At 34.0% G+C, this 16,216-nt stretch overlaps 2 protein-coding genes across 3 annotated transcripts in view; one reads left to right on the top strand and one right to left on the bottom strand.

Annotated features, from left to right (window-relative positions):
- The window catches only part of LOC100372822 (protein flightless-1 homolog), a 46,908-nt gene extending 40,425 nt beyond the window's left edge, over positions 1 to 6,483 (top strand). For both annotated transcript variants that reach the window (XM_085502462.1, XM_085502461.1), the window contains 2 exons: positions 5,215 to 5,328; positions 6,224 to 6,483. In XM_085502462.1, coding sequence (XP_085358588.1) covers positions 5,215 to 5,328; positions 6,224 to 6,358 — 249 coding nt within the window. In that variant the 3' untranslated portion in view covers positions 6,359 to 6,483. The remainder of the gene's footprint in view (positions 1 to 5,214; positions 5,329 to 6,223) is intronic.
- A 303-nt stretch (positions 6,484 to 6,786) lies between these two features.
- LOC102803537 (diphthine methyltransferase-like) lies at positions 6,787 to 16,052 on the bottom strand. The gene is made up of 9 exons (XM_006817623.3): positions 15,716 to 16,052; positions 14,057 to 14,235; positions 13,544 to 13,622; positions 13,158 to 13,243; positions 12,282 to 12,439; positions 11,088 to 11,160; positions 10,470 to 10,535; positions 9,509 to 9,675; positions 6,787 to 8,753 (listed from the first exon to the last, which is right to left on the bottom strand). Exons 1-9 carry the CDS (start codon positions 15,917 to 15,919, stop codon positions 8,596 to 8,598), a joined length of 1,170 nt encoding a protein of 389 aa, XP_006817686.1. The 5' UTR covers positions 15,920 to 16,052; the 3' UTR covers positions 6,787 to 8,595.
- Between the last annotated feature and the right edge of the window lie 164 nt (positions 16,053 to 16,216).

Here is a 16,216-nt window from a genome sequence, read left to right as displayed (position 1 = left end):
CGCGCATGTGCAATTATTCTCGAATCAGTTATCGCTCGCTAGCAAACCAAACATTATATTTCCTCAGCGTTTTTTCCTAATTTTTATCATTACATTATGCGTGGTGTGAAAAGAAAGAGAGGTAGAAAGAAGATTCAGATGATTTCTATGTCGGAAGAGGCAAAAGCTACACTGAAGGCATCAGCCCGCCGAACGAAAAACAAAATCGATGTGAGCGTCCAAACGTGACTTTTCCTGAAGGCGTGAATCCGAGTTTCTGATTGACTGAGAGTTTTTATTTTTAAATAATTGTTCTCAAAAAATAAACTGAGCATGTGAAGAATAATTTAACATTGTTTACAGTGATAACAGCTCATTGTCAAAACGAAGCTTACTCATTCACGCTAGTCCCAATAAACATTATACTCTTGAATAGGCGTCAATGACTACGGTAAAACTTAGACTCTATAATGATTGAAATGTCCGAACATGACGCCAAAATACACCTTAAAAGTCCTATTTTATTTTTTTCAAAATCCCATTCCGAATTTACGTCAGAATCTGGTCTCTCGAATAAGGGATACGTGAGCTTTGATTCTAACCGGATATATTGCACTGGGTCGGGGAGATACAAACTTTCGTGTATCTTTTGTCCAATGCTAGGTGCTAGGTGGTGCAAGACAGCTTTGTTTGCAACCGGACGAACTCCGTTTAATTCAATGAAGCAAACAACTGACAATGCTAAAATAAATTGCAGAGGTACGCTAAAATTAATTGAAAACAAGCAAATAATTTCAATGAAAAATAAATCACAGAGATAGGTAACTTGATACATTAACAACTCTTTTGACACGCTGACCGCTTCTCCGCGTCTGATGTTTTGTTTTCCTTGTCATAATACTTACTGATTGATGATTTTGTTTTGATTTTTGAGTTTTTTAGCTTGCAACTCGGCCACGACCTTTGCTTTTTCCGTGAAAAATAGGGAAGTTTACGTCAATTTGACGGACATTCCATTTTTTTTAACTAACGTGCACACTGTTTAGCACTCCTATTTTTTCATTTGCTGATTTCTATTCAGAGAAAATCGACCGCTCGAAAATGCACCTTAATTTTGCACTCTTAAAACATGTCAGATTTCCAACACTTAATTATTTAAAACCGGTCAAAATTTTAAAACTTTTACGTTAGGAGCTGGAGCTGGAGCTCTCTCCTTGCAGCGACCGTCGCCGGTAGTACAACAGCATGTTTTGTACTAGTACGTACATCCGTGCGCTGATTGTCTGCGACTGTCTTAGAAAATCCCTGAATAAGGCGTTACCAAAATCGGAAAAAATAAAAAATTGCCTCCTTAAAAAACGAACAGAATTCAAATATTTTTTTTAACAAATATGTTGCAGTGGGAAAATGGGATTGGAAACGCTGAACAAAACTTCTGTGCCTCGCGTTTCGATTCTAGGATTACGCGATTATTCATTATTGTGCGTTCGCTTCCTGGAGTTGGTTCTAAATACTACATAAAAATCATCAAGGATAATTAATTTAATATCCCACTTTGTACTCTTCACGGTAAACCATAGGCTCTGAAATACTCGTAGATTTTTTATTGAAAATACATCGAAGAGAAGCCATGATGTTTTGATTGTGATAAAAAGTCACCTTCCTAGGACCGCCCCCTGTTTAATAATTCATGAGATGACGTTATGTTTACTGGGCATTGACACGTGTTTTTACCGACCCCATCAAAACACTGGTATGAATGACGTGTTTCTGATTTATATATTCAAGAGCAGTTGTTCTGGTCCAACAATTTTACATAAAATGTCTATGTCTATACGTTAACTTTCGATTTCAATAGTCTAGAAAGTATGACAAAGTATGACAAAGCAGTAATTCCAGGTTTAACGCGCAAATATGCAAATTAGCCTTTTTCTCGTCTTCTATTTTTGGTGAATTCTTGGGTTTTAAATTAAAATAGCTGATAGACGCTTTGGCCATTTGCCTCGAAATTTTCACACATTATTGACAAGGTGTTCCCTCTTCAAAATGCGTCCGGACAGTTTATTACGGCGAGTGGAACAAAAATAACAAGTCCGCAATTAACAAGGATATATAAATTATGCAAAAATAGAAAAGAGTGAACTTTGAGGTCATGCTGTGCGACTTTGAAAGCCGTTAGAGAGATGAGTGGACGCATTTGAATTAGTAGTATACCAAGGTATCCAGTGATGTAATTTTACCCACAAACGGACTTGAAGTTTTTGAGCTATTTTTTTTTAAACCACTTTTGTCCAAAAAAGCATATTTTTGACCCAAAATCAAAAACGCATTCTGGATATTTAAAATAAAGACAAGTTTTACAAAGTTTGTATAATAAGCTTTCAGAAAATATATAACATGCTGGATATATAATACCATCTTCATTGTCTAATTACTCAATTAAAAAGCAAGCCAAATAAACTGCATCTCTACCTTAAGTTGATTTGCATACAAAGCAGAGCTTGCAACATGATAGCTATTCATAATGGGTGTTTTTTTTTTTTTTTTACTTTTCATATAATACAGTAGTCACACAATGAGGCAGTTCATATTTGTCTCAGTGAATCATTAATTTTTGACAGACACCTGTACAAAATACTTGGATAAAAGCCAGCTAAGATTTTCTGTTATCTTGCATGTTTTATGAATTTATTCACGTCTAAATGCAGCACTTTTTTTGTGTTGCGATGAGGCATTTGTTTTTATACTAAAATATCTGAATTACTTTGAATAAAGCTGAAAATTATGTCCCTTAAAATAATTAAACAAATAAGGCACCAATGTTTTTGTAACATATTTACATCTTTTAAGGACATTTGGTAGACTGATTCCCCACTGTTGGTTCAACCCCAAAACTTGTTTGTATTCAAAATTAATTATGACAATGCATATTTATATTGAAACAAAATATGTTAAAGGGAATTATATTATATAACAAAGGGCAAGGTCACCAGAGTTCAACTATGTTTTTTTATGCGGTATCTTTGACGTGCTCTGTCAGTTTTCATTAAAATTTGGCACATACATGTACTTTATACATGACAATTTGTTTTAAAATCTGGTCAAGGATGGCCGATTGACAGCCATCTGACATTTTGGCCCTACTACTATATTTCCACAATTTGTGTACCATTTTCATTTGTATTTGGCACATACATCATACATATCAGTGTGTTTCATAATCAGATCAAAGATGGCCGAATAACGGCTGTTTTTATTTTTGGCCATATTACTACTACACGGAACATGTGTTTTGATGTAAATAAACAATCTGTTTTATATGCCACTTGGAACTCAAGTTTCAAGGACACGCTCGTGACAACCCCTCCGCTTTAATATGATGAGCACAAAGAGAACTTAATTTAACGGGGACTGTGTCATTTTCAATGACTTGTTTTTTATAGGATAATTCTTTTAAGAATTTGTTGTATTTTGAGAATGAATATCTGGCATTGACACCATATTTCCATAACTGCTCTATCCTGCCACATCCTCTATAGTTACAATCTTGTTTTTGAAGTGGTAATTACTGGTATGCTGATGAGTAGTGTTAATTGTAAGTTGCCAACCAATGAGACCTGGCAGCTTTTTGATCTGACCTGTTCACAGAATAGAACAGTCATTATTATTTTGCATCTGATCAAGCTTTAGAAGAAAAATGAATTATCATAAGGACAATAAAATTCCCCCCAGCTTGACTAGTTTATTTATTCGGCAGTGGTGGAAGTTTGATTTTCCACATGGTAATGAAAGATTACACCAATTACTTTTTTGAACAATTTTTAGTCCCCGTTCGGACGTAGTCCGAAAACGGGGACTTATGTTTTGCCCTGTGTGCGTCCGTGCGTCCGTGATCACCTGTATCTCGAACATGCATGGACCGATTAAGTTCAAACTTCACTCATACATCACACATTATATGGGAAATATGCACATGCATTTTTTTCATGATCCGATTAACGATAGCCGAATAGCGGCCATTTTAAGGCCGAAAATGCATCAAAATCACACATTTTCACCATTCCGGACCCGGATCTCAGTTATGCATGGACGGATTTCGTTCAAATTTGGTACATACATTAAACATAATAGGACCTTGATGCACGTCATTTTTTTTTTTTGGATCGGGTTTGAAATGGCCGACTGGCGGCCATTTTGTTTTAAAAAATTCAATTCTGGATCCGTATCTGAGACATGCTTGGATTGATCGAGTTCAAACTTCACACACACAAGGTACATCATGTCACAAGTATGTATGTGCATTTGTTTCATGAACTCATTAACGATAGCCAAATGGCGGCCGCTTTAAGGCCGAAAATGCATTGAAATCGCACATTTTCACCATTCCGGACCCGGATCTCAGTTATACATGGACGGATTTCAGTCAAATTTGGTACATACATTAAACATAATAGGACCTTGATGCACGTTATTTTTTTTTTCGGATCAAGTTCGAAATGGCCGACTGGCGGCCATTTTCTTTTAAAGAATTCGGTTCTGGATCCGTATCCGAGACATGTCTGGATTGATCAAGTTCAAACTTCACACACACAAGGTACATCATGTCACAAATATGTATGTGCATTTGTTTCATGATTTCATTAACGATAGCCAAATGGCGGCCTCTTTAAGGTCGAAAATGCATTGAAATCGCACATTTTCACCATTCCGAACCCGGATCTCAGTTATGCATGGACGGATTTTGTTCAAATTTGGTACATACATTAAACATAATAGAACCTTGATGCACGTCTTTTTTTTTTTTTCGAATCAAGTTCGAAATGGCCGACTGGCGGCCATTTTGTTTTAATAAATTCAGTTCTGGATCCGTATCCAAGACATGTCTGGATTGATCAAGTTCAAACTTCACACACACATGGTACATCGTGTCACAAATAGATATGTGCATTTGTTTCATGATCCGCTTAACAATAGCTGAATGATGGCCATTTTAAGGCTGAAAATGCATCAAAATCACATATTTTCACAATTCCGGAACCTGATCTCAGTCATGCATGGATGGATTTTGTTCAGATTTAGAACAATGTGTTGTACATATGCAGGTGCATTTCGGTCATGATCTGCTTTGAATGTATATGTCACTCAAATATGAACGGAACGGGGACGTGTCATTGACAATGACTTGTAATATTTATTTTTGTGAAGTAAATTGCGATACTCGGATTTCTATTGCAGGACGATTTAGCTGATGATGATATCATGATACTGGACACTGGTAAAGAAGTATTTCTGTGGGTGGGACCTACTGGTAGTGATATTGAAATTAAGTTAGCTTTCAAGAGTGCTCAGGTTAGTCTCTTTATACTTATAGATTTGCAGCTGCTGTGTAACAGACTGACTGAATGTCAACTCCAAAATGGTTGCTTCAAACAAATTTACCGAACAAAGTAGGAAGTTATGTTCACGTTTCCAGGCACTATGAAGTGTGAAAATACATAAATTGCAATATTTTGCCTACCACATGCAAATTTTGATTTGATGGAAATGCTAAAATTTACAAGTATGAAACCTGTCTAGTTTTTTGACAAACTGAGTAAAATTTGATTATAATTATTTCGAAATTGCACATGCATGTCATATCAACCTTCTAAATGACTGCTGTTCAGTCTGTGCAATTGTCAATTTCCAACCATTAGTCTGCAAGCTACTGATAGTTCTTGTTTTACCAGAAACACCTGATTCAGTTTTCTGATGCCCACACATGCGCTAAGTATATCCCAGTCTCTGAGGTCAATACATGATAGCATTCAATAGTTGTGTCTATGTGAGAAGTAAATGTATTTAGAGTCAACTAAATTCTAGTACACTATTTTGAGATCGCTCTATCAATGTGCATTTTTTTTTTCAAATATTCCATATTTATCACGCATTGTGACTGTCAATATATTTGGCATTAGTGTGCTAGTAGTACAAGTGTGTGTTATAGGAATTCCATTTTAATTGCACTAGACACAAGTGCACTAGACACAGTACTTTAGGATTGTACAGTGTTGGGGGTTAGGGTTTGTATAGTGTACAAGTTTTGGTTAAGTTTATAGGAATGGTTTGGAGTTTGGAAAATTTTTAAAATAATTATTTACCAGCATAAGATTCAAAATAACTGGGTACACCATCTTTGATCTACACCAATTCCATATCTTGTTTTCACTTACTATCAAGGCTGAATAATTTATCTATCTTCCAGGTTTATATCCAGCATTTGAGGAACAAAGATCCTGATCATCCACGCAAGTTATTTATGGTCCGGAAAAGTAAGGAATCCTGGAAATTTGTTCGATGCTTCCATGGATGGGGACTTTATCGTCAAGCACCAAAATAAATAAAAGTTTGTAGTGTTCACCATGCATTAGACGGGGAAAAAAAGATCAGCGTGCACTTAAGTTTGAAAGTTGCTTTTCATACCTTTATTAGATGGATGGGGATGACAATGGAATATTATAAAAATGAAGGAAAAAATGCACTGCACTGTTTCAGGCTGATCTGTATTTTTCGGAAGAGGGGGGGGGGGGGTTACTTATTGGTTCCATATACTTCCCCAATTATATTTTAGTGTTACAGTAGTATTTTATTTTGGTTTTCCATTCAAAAATAATATTAAATATTAACTAGTCAATGGCCGAGTCTACTTATTAATATCAATATTTACGTATCTTTCACATTGTCAGCTAACAATTGTCCATCTTTCACATGGTATGTTGCCAATTTATGTACACTGAATTATTTATTGTTAGCAGAAACTTATAATACTGATGATTATTAATAATTTATTCATTATCATATCCAAGCATATGTTCTGTATGTACTCTGATAGAAATACTCTAACAAAAAAATGCAGTTATTACATGACTTGCGTGTCGTCTTTGTCATTTAAAGCACATGCATTATGAATATAGTACACTATTAGACCATTTTCTGTTCACTGTGAGGATGCATTATGGTGAAAATGAAGGTAAAACAGGACAAAGCGTCACTTAAATACACATTTGATGTTGAGCAATTTTGATGTCGTAAAGAAATCTCAAAGGCGTATTTCTCTTTGTTTGACATTGAACTATAGAAAAAGGGAAATTCAAGTTCAAAAGACAATCATTTGATTTTTGTAGCAAAAGTTTGAACAATGTCTTTCACACATTATGCAAGATCACATGGTAAATAGTAAATCAACTACAAACACATGTATTACATCATGAAAGCAAGGACAATATCTTGTAACTAGATTTGTCTCGTTTACATTATTGAAATTTGATATTTACATGTACATATATGTAAAGACTTGAGTAAAGATAGTTTGTCTATGGCTAAAAGAAAAGGTCTTGCTTCTCGTCTTATGCATGTCAGTTTCAAACTTACAACTCAAATAGATAGAACAAAAGAAATAAATGATGAATTTTGAACATACATCTTGTGGTATTAAATAGTCTTAATACAAACAAAAAAATTAAAACTGATCATTTTTCTCCAAGACGAGAAGCAAAACTTTTTTTTAATTGAGGCGATTTTTGAATGTTGTTTATATACAGCAAGTATTTAACCGAAGAATAAGCCATTGATAACTAACTGACCAGATAAACCTAATCTGTAATACAATGTGGTGAATTGAAAGTACAGGTTTTTAAGTCTGAATATTGGAGTTGTGTGTTAGAAGTAACATAACCTGACGATTTATATTCTTTTTAAGTTTATTCAAAAATTAGATCAGTTACCCCAAGATATTTCAATCCTCCCTACACTTTCAAATAACCTGTCACAGGGAATATGTTCCAACATTTTTAGAAATTACTGCGTTTTTGCCACAACTATTAATAATGTACAAGTACAGCAGTAATGTCCACATGCAATATTTATAGATTTAATAGTGCTTGAAATGTATACATTATGTAATATGGAATGTTATATTTCTACTATAATTATACTTTTTAAAGTTATTCTGTTTTATGGCTATATTTTAATTTTTTTTTATACACTGAAATAAAAAAATGATAGAGAAATAAGACTGTTGCTCTAAGTCTGTAGTATGATCTTGAAGTCCTTAGAAATTGCATTGTATATCCAGGTTGAAGTACTTTTCACATAAAACAGAATTTGATTACTTCATTCATAAATGCTGCTGGGATCTGAGTCTTTACTAACATTTGCACAGTTTCCCCACTAATGGGGGGGGGGTCATAAAATTAGCATACCCGGTAACACAGGAGTGTGAATAGAAATTCATGGTGTTAGTAAACTATAGACAAGTTAGGTGTGTTCAATTGCCACCTGAGACCCAACTATTGCAAGTATCTCTAAACCAATGTTATGTACAGCCTTGTGCCCAGGCAGGTTTTTTCATTTTTTTGAATCAACACATTTGATGGAAGAAAGTGAATCAATATAACGGTACATCTGTTCCTTACATCACCCAGAATGCACGGTCCTCAAAGTTTTTTTCTTATAGCTATCTCAAGTGAGATGATCTGAACAACAGTGGTTAGCCGCAAGGCTGTTCCAAGAAAACGTGGCCAGCATACAAATGGTGATATTCAAATCAAAATATCTCTTGTATACACATTCGTTGTTTTAATTCCATCCCCATACTTGGAGTGAATGATCATAAAATGAGCAAGATGATACAATATTATTGGGATACGATGATGAGCCGACTTTTTGATACCAGTCAACGCCATATGCTAATGAGTTGTGACCATGGTAGGACTTCATTATTGATACGTTGGAATCTGGCAAAAAAATAAACCTAGAGTCACAATCAATCTGCACATGTATAGGGCATTATAATCAACAGAAAAAGATTGCCTAATCTTGGTTTTTGTCATATGAGAACTGTCACTCATGTCTCAGAGTTCAGCTTGCCAAAACCTACAACTGGATGTAGCGCCCTCTATAGTCAAAGTATGCAAGTGAGTCAAGCCATAGCGGGTGTATTTCTGTATTTTTCTTCTGTGCACATAAACCAAAAATTGCATTTGTTGTACACTGAATCATGAAAATATTACAACTGTGTAGAAAATTTGACATTTCTAATTTAGCGTTTAAAATGTAATAAAGTTAATAATGAATAACTAAAAAGTAAGTAAGCAAAAGTTGAGTAAAATAAGTGTGCTTGTTTATTCTTTTTTCTTGTTCATTTACAGTTACTCAAGTATAATAAACCAGATGGGACGTACATATAAATGCTTAATTAATCATTAAACGTTGTCATAAAATGATAATCCATAGTTTCAAACACTGTTTGAGGTTTGTAATGAAACTTAAGCATATTTTGAATTGAATTGAACTACCATGCCATAACTATAGGTTTACAACCATCAAGCATAACAATTTAAAAATGGATGATTCAAGACAGCGTTGATCCGAAATATGTGAAGAGGAAGTAGAAGTGCAAGTACTTTTTAATTAAATAAGTAGGGGTCACCAGGAAATCTCTAACAATGAAGGTTAATATTTAGTATAAACATTTCAATACATGACTTACCATCATTACAATCCAGTATGTGATAACCATTATGCATACATGCAGCCAATAACCAGACTCCATTCACTGGGTGCCATTTTAATCTCCATACACCACCCCCAATAAGTGTACTTGACATTGGATGTCTCATTTGACGGGTATCCCATAACAGTATGTGTTCATCATAGCTGAAAAAAGTAGCGATTCCAGGTGTCATCTTTAAAGGTTGGTACAGTAGTTGTTGCGCTGCTCATGCGCGACATCTGTGTTGATAAACATTGCATTTCACACAATCCAAAGCACTTTTCTAATGAGTTTTGCCCTCGGTACCACTTGCACTAATTACTGCTAGCGATACCATTATTACTTAATAATAATTTGTATACTGCTATATTTCACACACGCACACACATATCAAAAACGCAACACAAGTGTGTGGAATGCATGTACCAGTGCGATACAAGCAGGGACTAACATGAACTCATTGTATATTAGCCTGGTATAGAGGAAGTGATGCACAACACTGTCTACAACATGGTTTCTATTTCTAACTAGTTTGGTTGCTAGCAATGAATCCTTTGAATAGAAAGAATTTGCATTCCTATGGTAACATACATGGTAACCCGTCTAACTACAAACATAGATAGCTCAGACCTACTTAGCTATAGAATGTGGCAGTATACGAAATAGCATGCATTAAATCAAGAAAAAGTGTATTGCACAGAGATAACGATTGCCGGTTGTAAATAATAGATCTCACTCGTAAATCTGAGCTGATCTAAGAACACTGTTCTGTACCAATTACACTCATGGAAGTTCTCAAGTATCAAGATTGTCACTTAGCTGTAGATGCAATGAAATCAAACCTCCAACAAAGCTTGACACAATTGTATCAATGTCACTAGATATGGTGCATTCACCAGGGTTTGCTTTATCTTCTTTATCTGTAAATCTTTATACTTTTTTATTTGATGTATTTTACCTTCCTGTTGATAAGATATTCTCCCTGCATCTGTTGCTATGGATACTGCATACTCCCATTTCATGCCTAGAAGGGACCACAAGTTTGAAATGAACATAGCAAAAAATAGCATAGATAAATTATTGAAACGACAACTGAACAGGAAGACATTCAACATTCAATTTTTGTTGGGAGGTCAACACCTGACAAAAGAAAACAACATTTGCTAGTGAAAAGTTTGCTATTGCTATAGTTCTAATCACTAAGGACATACCTATTTAACTTCTCTAACTATTGATGGCTGTATTCAATTGGTGGTAGCACAGCCATCTTTATACGAGTTTGACTGTAGTCATATTAATGTATATTAATGAGGTCAGATGTGCATAAATTAAATAGAAATGAAGACAACTTTCATCAATATGTCTAACAAACTGACAGAGGACCACTAAAGGTCACATGACCTAATTAATTATGCATACATGATATAACTCAGGCATAAAAATAAGATCACAAATATTGGTTGTGATTTTATCGAAACATGATCTGTTATGTGACCTCATTAGTTATGCAAAAACAACTATTCTGAACATGATGCAGTATTCATGAAATACTGAACACAAAGTGTACAATGAGTACCTTTTACTGACTAGAACAGCTGCATCACATGCTGTTCTTGTATCCCAACATTTTAGTTTACAATCGTCACCACCTAGAAGATGAAACACACAGATGTATGAGAAACAAGCCATGCATGGCACAGTCCCCGTTAGTTATCATATTTAAGATATATAGTTTTGTTTTAGTTTTAGATTTATAGTAATATAGCTGGAATATAACTATGTCAGGAATATGATTTTTTAACATTAAAATGATTGACATTTGTATCTGATCGTCAAAAAAGTACTGGAACAACATTCAAAATCAACCATTTTGAATACATGTATATATATAACATGATGTATAACGAATTTATAAAATTTGAATATAATCAGTCAAAGCATTTAAGAGATATGGCTCTAGAAGCCCAATCATTACAACAAAATGGCCGCCAGACAGCCATTTCGAATCCGATCTGAAAAATAAATGATGTGCATCAGGAACCTGTAATATCTAACATATGTACCAAGTTTGAACGAAATCCATCCATAAATGCTTGATATTTGATGATTTTTTAGCACAAAAATGGCCACCATTTGGCCATTTTGAATAGGATCGTCAAACCAATATATCTGTCTATCTATGACGTGATGTATAATGAATATTTAAAATTTGAACATAATCAGTGAAAGCAAGTCAAAATGACCGCCAGTTGGCCATTTTGAATCTTATCCGAAAAACAAAATTATTTGCATCAAGGTCCCATAATGTCTAATGTATATACCAAGTGTGAACAAAATCCATCTGTAAACAGCAGAGAAATGCTTGTTTTTGATGATTTTAGCACAAAAATGGTCACCATTCGGCCATCTTGAATCAGATCATGAAACAAATTGACGTGCATATGTATACTATCATGTATGATGTATGTGTGAAGTTTGATTGTGATTGGTCCAGGCATTTCTAAGATACAGGTCCGGATGGACGCACAGACGGACGCACAGAGGTCAAAACATAAGTCCCCGTTTTCTGACTGTGTCCGAACGGGGACTAAAAACCAAAACAGCATAAAATTGCAAATCATTCTCCAGCCAAAATATGTTTGTAATTTTATAATTTTTGTGTATTATTATTAGCTTTCATAGTTAAAATTAACAATAACTGTTACATCATACACGGAGCGAACCATGGCATTATGGAACATGACAATCTCACTATATCTGTTATATATACCTGAATACACTACGCATGGCTGCCAATAATCAAATGCCGCTATCCATGCTTCATATTGATGAGCTGACCATTGCAATATAGATGTAACACCTGAGTCAGTGTAGTTACATAGTGTCACTTCACCAGCTGAATCACTTACTACTATGTTAGGATTGCCACTGTGAATAGGAAAACATGGCGAATGTAAATTATAGAAATATACCATAACTAACACTTATAACATTTTTACTACTAGACTTTGTTGCCCAAATTTGTCTGCACTTTTTACTTATATTCTTCAATATGGAAATGAACCCTATTATCATGAGAGCCAACAGACAAAATTTGAGTCAATTTTCAGTTTTTACTTAAAAAAATGTAGCTATTTTTGTTCCAATCTTTTGAAGGAAAGAATATAAATAGGACTATTCTGTGAATTATCGAAATACACCATATTAAAATTAACACTTTTAATGTTGCCAATGCTAAGGCATTGAATAATGAATAAGGATAACTGAATAAGCACCGAACAAATAATTAAATAAATACAAACAAAATGAGAAATGCATACTGTCTATAATTGGGACTTTGTATCATGATCACGGTTCTTCCATAAAAGTAGTGTACAGCAATAACCGAATATAGGACATAACAAACTTATTTTAATTAATATAATACCCACATTTAAATATGATCAGATTATAATTGTGTTAGTGTAATCACAAGGGAAACAAATTAGTATGGAGAAAACAACAAAGAGGACGAAAATATTTCCTTCCTATATAATACAGGTAACACATCTACCGGGTATATTTTATTAAATGCAACATATCATCATGATTTAGTATAATGGACAGTGCGCTCTCAACTGTTGAACTGCTTCAGTGATTTTGTTACCTGCTGTATTTACCAGTTGACCAATCCAAGGATAAGGCAAGTCTGTTTTCTCCTATTTTAAATCTATCACTTTGTTCTATCTCATCCTGTTTTTTGGGAGTAAATAAAAACATTTCATTATATATAGGAATTAAATATGGTAATGAACTGCTGCGTTATTCAAATTAAAATCAGACAGGATTTGCGGCACCAATTAAAACTGAAACATCCCAAAGATATGCTCTATAAATTATTTACTGTACATACCATGTTCCATTGGCAATTTATATATCAGACACGTACACTCAGAATGAATTCAGACTGTCTCTAACTGTCTTCAGCACACATTGGGAGAGTACAAACTACATGTGCACAGATTAATCACATTAGGAAATTGAAAACTCTACCTTAAGTTTATAAAGGACAATGTCAGCACTTGCAGTCACCACAGCGAGAACTGGTGTACCATCCAGAACATTATGACACCTAAATCATAAAAATTGACACAGTAAATGAAAGTGTTCCAACAGCTACAGTATTTGTTCTATTAGAAGTGCACCTCCAATATAGATACAATTGCATAAATGGTCTAAAGGGGTGGCAGATTTTATGTCAGATGATGCACTTCATTTGCAGGTACTTATCCACCATTTAAAGTCCTCTCTGCATAACAAGTTTTGACTCAAAATCTTCATTGTGGGTTGGACTTTATATCCCAGAAGATCTAGCCACAAAATATCCTGGGGTTTTATTCTATGAAAAAGTTGAAGGTTACAAACATAATTCTTATTACTAGCACAGTCCTGTGATAGAGGGAGTGTGTTACAAGTATCAAAGCTCACAGTCTGCACTTTGTACCATTTTCCATGTAATAGAATGTGAGACTCACAGACAAAACAAGACAAACAAATCCTTGTTACCATTTCAAATCCAAAATGGCATCACACTCTTCTCTGTAGACTTCATTCAAAATACTGTCATCTTGGTGTTGAGCTGAATCAGCAGCGTCATTATCCTCAGTCAACCTATAACCCAATAACCTTCCCTTTCTTGTTTTTGCAGCTTTCTGAAATTCAAGATTTTCTTCCGGCGTATCAATCTGTGTGTGGAAAAACGCATATTACAATGAATCCATATAAATGCCATAGTCCCTGTTATATACTGTATGGTTACTGAGATTACACTTTAAATACAGGTGTCATAATTTTGAACAAAAGTGAAAATGCATTATTAAATTACAGAATAAATAATGTGAAAACAGTGTAAAGCAGAAACTTGGGGACATTATAAAAGTTTTTATAAATATAATTGGCTTCAAAATGGCTTCAAATTGACCAATCCAGAAATACTATTGTAACATCATTGTGAATTCTAACATATACAATGCATGTAAAATAAATTGTTTGATTTGAAATTTGAACACACACTGCGCGACGACTACCAGTCTTTAATGAGGTAGTTCAACATAATATCATCTAATCAGCACATGCTTGGAATAAGGTGGCAGCCAGATTCGCCAAGATACAGGAATGCATGTTTTTTTCTTTTGTGCATACATTATGGGCATAGACAATTTTGAGCTCTTGAACCAAACATTATTAAATATTTGAATCTGAATGGAAATTAAGATGCTGAATTGTTCGAGTTACAGACATCGAGTTTCAAATTTTGTAACTGTTTCCTAAACTACTTGTATACAAATTACAATAATTAATTTTAATTAATTTGACATGCACATTGCACAGCAATAAATCAACTAATAGCAATATCTTTAGTGATTATTGCATCTTTAGAAATACAACTTTTTTGTTTTGGTTTATACATAAATTTACATAAATAAATATTATAATTGCAGATAAAAAAGTCAAGATTACAAATCAAGAGAATGTTCATTTCTTAAAATGAAAGAATTATGTCTAAAATCACCTGCGCACATGCGGAAATTATTTATAAACAATGACATGCTATGGCCATCTGACGCATGCGCTGGTGATAACTCCCACTTTAAATAAATTAAATTTTTTCTATTTTATTTTTCTTTTTCAATTGCTAAATTATGTTTAATTAAAGGTTCTGAATCTAATTACTCACAAATTTTCCAGTTATCTTGAAAACTGTAATTTACATTAAATTATATAGTGTATGGGGCAGGAGTATTTTTTTTTTCATTTATCACTGTTCTTATGACAACGTCTGATTATTTATTGATTTATCAATGTTGTTTAATTATTTGTTGCATATTTGTCACCTGGGATCAAACTTTATTATATTTATTTTTAAATATCTACATTCAAAGGGAATTCCCATATTTTTCTTTAACCAGAGATGTGTTATTTTCTGTGTAACATGATCACTAGAAAAACACAGGGAATCATGGGTAATGGGCATTACCTATGGACTTAGCCAATAGACATTTGGGGGGGGGGGGTTGGATGATTTGGCAGTGTATATGCGAACGGTATTAGTATATATAAATATAGAGGTACAGATACATTATGTTGTGAAGAATTTTCTTTTATACTGCAGCCATTTGAGCTCATTTTTTTTTTCAAGTTGAATTTTTCTTAAAGCGTAATTACCTCTTCTTCTTTATTAACTTTATTTTCAGGATCTTGTAACTGGTACGTACCGCAAACCAGAGTATTTGTAAAACCATCGATTGGACACCATTCCACGGCGTCTGCGCTGTACTCACTGTCTATTTTGCACAATACATTTACGTCACTTTCGGTTTCGATCTTGTCATCGAACTCCGCCGACGCGTTTTTTCCAGGCGTAGACATTAACCACTTTACAAACAGATTTTACAAACTTAAAGTGCTTAAAATAGAAATAAATTGGTCCAAAAAATTATATTAGAAAAATAAAACACAGTAGAATCGAGAAACACGTGTAATCTACTTCCGGAAGCTGAGGTCACGGATATGACCTCAACCATATTTTTCTACATGCTTAAATTCTGTTAATAATCGTCATAAATTATACACATACAATACACGCAATTTTAATAATTATATTTAATTAAATATAACCATGAAATATATGTATATCAATATACATTTACTCGAATATTTGCAGGC

Source organism: Saccoglossus kowalevskii, chromosome 8, assembly GCF_978046115.1.
Source record: "Saccoglossus kowalevskii chromosome 8, keSacKowa6.1, whole genome shotgun sequence".
NCBI classification, from domain to species: Eukaryota; Metazoa; Hemichordata; class Enteropneusta; family Harrimaniidae; genus Saccoglossus; species Saccoglossus kowalevskii.
The sequence above is the reverse complement of the archived record's forward strand: the minus strand, read 5'-3'. Positions and strand labels throughout refer to the sequence as shown.